At 35.4% G+C, this 5,858-nt stretch overlaps 1 protein-coding gene across 3 annotated transcripts; it reads right to left on the bottom strand.

The window, feature by feature from the left end:
• Positions 1-235: 235 nt before the first annotated feature.
• LOC116015099 (lipid phosphate phosphatase 2-like) lies at positions 236-5,655 on the bottom strand. 3 transcript variants are annotated; one of them, XM_031255105.1, is made up of 8 exons: positions 5,359-5,655; positions 3,815-4,035; positions 3,605-3,698; positions 3,390-3,499; positions 3,214-3,307; positions 1,483-1,671; positions 1,321-1,380; positions 236-811 (listed from the first exon to the last, which is right to left on the bottom strand). In XM_031255105.1, exons 2-8 carry the CDS (start codon positions 4,025-4,027, stop codon positions 600-602), a joined length of 972 nt encoding a protein of 323 aa, XP_031110965.1. In that variant the 5' UTR covers positions 4,028-4,035; positions 5,359-5,655; the 3' UTR covers positions 236-599. The 3 variants fall into 3 exon arrangements, with proteins under 3 accessions (XP_031110965.1, XP_031110964.1, XP_031110966.1); XM_031255104.1 differs by having other exon boundaries at positions 3,815-4,032; positions 5,359-5,654; XM_031255106.1 differs by lacking the exon at positions 5,359-5,655 and adding an exon at positions 5,156-5,171.
• Between the last annotated feature and the right edge of the window lie 203 nt (positions 5,656-5,858).

Raw genomic sequence — 5,858 nt, 5'->3', positions numbered from 1 at the left:
TAAAAATCTCCCACCTTGAGTTTACAAAATCACGTAGTTTAACCCATGTGCATTATAGCCTTGTTTAGTGACCCGTATCCAATTTTAGATTCTAACATGGTAAAAAATCCATTGGTTGTCTTCACCGCCCACCTAGAAAGGAGCACGGGTGTCCAGCGACAGTGCGTGAGGCCCACGCGCTGCCGCCATCCACTGCCACAAAACTTAAAAGACTATATCAAGTAAGCACCACAGAAGCAGAACAAGCCTGTTTAGCCACAACACCAAATGGCCAATTCCATGACAGTTTCAAAAGAACTAATCAAGACAATTCTGTTTCAATCCAGACAAAAAACAAAAAAAACAAAAAAACCAAAAAAAAAACCAAGAAACTATTCCCACAAAAGATCATGGCTACTACATTAGTTCTGTCACTCACTGTCTGTGTCTGTCTTCTAGTAAAACATAATCCATGGTTCATTTACAGCCGTTGCATGTAAAAATGGCAGCAGACTAGTTTACCTTTCATAGAATTTTCTCAATCAGAATAGTTGCAGATATTTGACACAACCGCCAGAGGGAAGAGCTATCTATTGGGAGCTATACAGTCAACATGGGCATTAATATCTTCTTCCACTCTCCACATCACTCAAGATGGGGCTCGAGTCGGGGACATTGAATTCTGTTATTGCCAAGCCATGCTGAGACCGGGCATATACGTTCTCAAGTTCAGTTTGCCTTACAGCCAGACTACAGCTTTGGTCGTATATTGGGGGCTGTGTTCCATTTCGTGACTCCCCCATCCTTGCATTATGGACATGTGGCATACAACCTGGATATAATAGATGACAATGCCCTCAAAATCCTAAGAATGAAATTCAATTAATTTAAAAAAAAAAAAAAAACAAAAAAAAAAACACTTGCATTTTTAACTTCAAGTATGCAAAACAGTATGGTCACAACTTCAGAAGTTTTACTATCACAGAAAACTTTTCCAAAAACAATAGATAGTATCTCTGACTCTCCGAGTTTTTGTGTATTGAACTATATATAGTTATACGAATGTTAGGCTAAATACACTTTTAATAAGAATACAAAACTAAGCCTACTTCTACTAGGAATAGGACTAGGGTTTCGAACGTTTTAAGTTATGTGTAGACAAATGCATTCAATGCAAGGTAAATCATTTGCAACACCAACAATTTTCTTATTGTGTTTTTGTTATAGTGATAGTGATGAGACTAAATATGATAATAAACCAAAACGTGATTTATCACCCATGGATTTTATGGCAAATTTGGTTCTCTATAGAGTAGAACAGAGAAAAAGCATCCATATTACCATTTACATCATATGGTGGGGGAAAAAATTGCAAGTAACAAAATGAAGCAACAGTGAACCCTGCAATGATGTGGGCAAACAATCAATAATTCAATATATTTAGAGGAAGCAACAAATTAATCGCAAAAAAAAAGAAAGGATATTCATCCATATCATACAGACCTATAAAGCCTCCAGCAAATACGTCTTGCCAATGGTGCCAATAATCATCAACTCGTGAAACTCCAACTAATGCTGCAAACAGTAAAGGTAGGACAACAATGCATAGCTTGGCAGCATGACCTTGTTGGTCAAAGGCCTTGATTTTCCCAGATAAGTACCATGACAGAAAACCAAGGCCAGCAAATGACCCTGTGAACCCATTAGATCAGTGTAAACATTATGGACTATGGAGTAGATGAGTAATTACTATTAAAGTTTCTATGCTCCACAATCAATCCAATAGTTCACATAAATGCATATAAATAAGCTAATGCCACCTGAAAAAGTTTGAGGTTTGCTTCTTGAAGCTTCTTTTCCAGGATTGGTTTTCTCTCTACCAGTGTCATTGCTTTTGAAGAATTTGAATATTTTGTTTTATAATCATACAGGACATTATCTATAGGAAACTGTTATCTAGAACTCCTAGAAGAAGTATCTCAATTGCTCCAACTTTTCTTTTAAAGATTTGATTGAGAAAAATGTGCACACCTAATTAGTCGAAGCTTCTCAAATCTTTTCTTCATTGGTTAGATGGTTATCCATCCAATACCATCTCAAACATATCAATTGGCAATACATATCTGTTGGCTCTAGGTGCCTAAATGATCTTGGTTTTTATATTAAAAACTAATGAAGCTAATGTGTGTGTTTAAGTGTGAAAAGAAAACCCAACCCACATGAAGAATCTCTTGTGCCTTCAGGGAATATTCATGAAAGATTCAAAGAGCTTCAAGATTTTAAATTTGATGGGTTAAATGTTTTCATTGTGAGGATTGAAAGCATGTTAACTTGAATAAGCTGAAATCCTTCCAAAATAATTTTAAGGCATACAGTTTCAAAAATGATCTTACTTCAAAATGCTTTTCAAGAGAAAAGGAGTCAACAATTTTCAACATTTCGTACTAACGGATTGGTTCAAAGGATGTCATAGCATCCATGAGTTTAGCCTTTTACAACAGATTTTGTTGGCAGATGCAACAGAAACTTATCCTTTTACAATACACCTTTTCTACTTCCACAAAATTCATTCAAAACTTTAATATACTCTGAACTCTCTAAAGCAAAACAGTGATACACTAAACCTTGTTCATGTACTTAGCTTTCACCCATTTAAATAAAAAAGTGAACTTAGTCGTGGTATCCTAACTCTATCCATAGGAATTATAGTCGCTCACTTATCCATCTGATATAGAAGATACTTCCAAGTTAAAGTCATCTCTTGTAGCAAAGATAGTCGAATTTATTGGAGAAAAGAGATATGCAGATTCTTCCATCAATTTCTCAGCTAAAGAAGATAGCAGGGGTATCCCATCAATAAGAAGTATTTGATGAAGTTGGTTTATAGTGGATTTTGAAATTGTAAAGGAGTTCTTAGGTTGCAGATTTAGGAAAGAAGGCCAAAAGTCTTTCTTCCAAAAGTCTCTTGACAATTCCCTCTGCTACATAGTTTATGGGTGAGCCAACCAAGCAATCCAAGGAATAATTTATTTAAAAAAAATAGATGAGGGAAGAAGATAGGTGAGACCCAGCAAGTAAGGCCCATGGGATTTTGAGGAAAGATGATTTTAAAAATTAAAAAGGAAAAGAAACCCAATAATATATACCTCTGTTCTTAACTTTCATATAAAAGAACATATGATATGGCATGAATATAGTCCTGCAACTGTAACAAGATTGGATTGCTATACTTACAAGAAGTATGTCCACTTGGAAAACTTTTGTGTCCTTCTTTGATTACATTTTTCAATCCAGTACACTTGACATTCCCAGTTACAGAATCAAACACCTGAATGCCATAGAGAGCCAAAGGTGTTACTTCAACATTAGAGAATTTGGCAAAGAAATGGAAGAAATTTATGGAAGCATACTCCTTTTCCATCAGGAAAGCAACGCCAGAAGAAGTCTGGGCGAGGCCGACCAACACCATCTTTGATTGCATCAGTAATAACTCCAGTTATGAGTACAGAAAACAGAAGACCTGAAAAGAGGGAAATTTTAATAATGTTGTACGGTCTACATTACATACCAACTGCTGTGGTACTTGTTAAAGTAGTGGCTTGGCTTTTAGACAGATAATAATTACCTAAAATAGCTTGGTGCAGATCATAAACATTCCTTCCAGTTCCACGAAAGAAAAAACCAAGCATCACAGTGAAAGGTAATATAATTGCAATAATCTGTTCATGAGCAAAAAAAGGTTATGTTATGAGATTAACAGCCAGAATCAGGGATGCTTCATGCTACCAGTCAATCAATGTATTCCATGTATAATTATTATTGAAGATTAACTCACTGGAACAGCCCACACGGGGATGGTATTGTCTTTCATTGGGTACTTAAGGTCCGTCATCATGTCAGCTCCAACAAAACGGTGGAATGGTTCGATTACATTTAAAACTACTTCTATCACCAGCAGTAGGAAGAGAATAATCCAGTCATGCATGTGAATCCTTGCAATTTCTTTTCCATGACTTCGAAATGTTTGGGCACCTAGCTGTGGTGGCATTTTATCTACTAGCACAAGCCAAATGCCTATTAGTGGAAATTAATTGAAGATTGCAGCTCTAAATATCAGGAGAAAAGAAAAAGGAAATCTGAAGAAAACATAGGACAAAAAGAAGAGACTCCTTTACAGTCTCTTTAGGTAAAATATTTATAAATTTTTTGCCTCAACTACAATAAATACCTTATTCTTTTTTAAAAATGGATAAGTAGACTTCAACCTATGAAAAGTACAAACCCTGGTCCAGGGCAAAAATAGACCAACTACAAAGCTCATTCTAAGTAAACTAAAACTGTCAAGTTTGTATGCCTAAGGTTATAAAAACTATCTCACTTGACTATTCAGAACTCTGCATCAGTGACAGAGGCAACAAGATAGTTTTCTTAATATGACTCGGGGAAAATACAGTGCAATGGTGATATAAAAATCTTGAAGTGTCAAGAAGGCAAGAGAAAGAATGCAAAGAAAATCAGAAGCATCAATATATGATAGTAAAAGACAAAGAGAGATGTCTACTCTTCCTCTAAAGCCACATCCACAACCCAAAACTCATTATACTGTATTTTCATTTGATGCCCTTTAGTCATTTTCAAGGCACAATAAAGATTTAACAGAGGACCCAAATGACGAAAGCAATCAACATTCAGATTTAATGGACATATAAAACACGAGCTAGTCAACACACAACATGAGAAAAGAATAGCAAAGAAGGAAAGTGTTTCAGATGAGGAGAACAAGTATTGCATCCAGTAGTTCTCACATTTCTTGTGGAAACAAACAGGGTATCACTGTAACCATAACACACGTCTGGTAATTATCTTAAAGGTATCCTATAAAAGCTTTGATTTGCATTTTCATAGTGTTATTTTCTTTAAACAAGACCATAGATTCTCTGCAGAAACGATAGCAGTCAGCTAACAATAATCCCCAGCCTTTTCTCAACTATTCAACATAAGACAAAAGGTGATAAGACCAATAACTAAATACACAGTAAATCTCCATCCTTAAAATTGCGACAATTTTCATAAATCTTTTCGCAGAAAATGACGGCTAGCACTAGCAACAAAACACAAACAAAAACAAAAACAAAAAAATAGTAACTGCATGAATAAATTCCCAAGAAAAACCCACATTTCTACTATTTAATTCGCCCTTTCTTGAAACTCGAATAGAAGTGATACAACAGTGTATGGGTTCTTCTTTCTACACTTCTTGCATTTTCATAGCGAATTAAAGAAAAGAAATTCCACTCCATTCAAACCGCAATAAAATCAACAGTAACTGAAAAGCAACAACTTAAATACTAGAGAGAAACCTTCAGAATGTAAATTTACCTGAAAAGATCTGGAGAAGAAAGTCCACAATGCAACTAAAAGGCCGAGTTTTACAGAGGGTTTTGGCTATGGAAATTCAAATTATTGGAGAGAGACAAGGAGAAGGGTGTCTTACACTAAGAAACCCACGGTTTTCACCGAATCTACAATAGCTTAAGCCAGGTGGATTGTGGAAATGAAAAGCATACTCGGCGAAAGGGACAGATGGGTTTGGACCGTGGGTCTTCTTTCGGTCACAATCAGTGGCACCGGACAATGACCCAAAGTTCAGTGTTTGAAATTTTTTGAAGCTCAAGGGGCGTAAAGAAGGGGATCGCAAGTATGATTTTATATTATATACGGAGTAGTAAAGTTTACATTCGAACAATATATTGGACAATTTAATTGGCATTTAAACAAAAAAATTTGAAAAAAGAGTCAAATAAATCATCAAATTTTACCTAAAATGTTTATTAGGTCTCTAAATTTTTTAAAATTATATTTAAACACATCAACCGCAA

This window comes from Ipomoea triloba, chromosome 4 (genome assembly GCF_003576645.1).
Source record: "Ipomoea triloba cultivar NCNSP0323 chromosome 4, ASM357664v1".
NCBI classification, from domain to species: Eukaryota; Viridiplantae; Streptophyta; class Magnoliopsida; order Solanales; family Convolvulaceae; genus Ipomoea; species Ipomoea triloba.
Note: the sequence above shows the minus strand (reverse complement) of the source record. Positions and strands in the feature narration are given on the sequence as shown.

Excerpts from the sequence above, each read along its gene's own strand:
- LOC116015099 (XM_031255105.1), bottom strand. The coding sequence starts at position 4,027 with ATGCCACCACAGCTAGGTGCCCAAACATTTCGAAGTCATGGAAAAGAA. Across the intron at positions 1,381-1,482 it reads ATTTGCTGGAGGCTTTATAG|GGTTCACTGTTGCTTCATTT; the intron begins GTCTGTATGATA and ends ACATCATTGCAG. Across the intron at positions 812-1,320 it reads CCCACCATATGATGTAAATG|GTTGTATGCCACATGTCCAT; the intron begins GTAATATGGATG and ends TATTATATCCAG.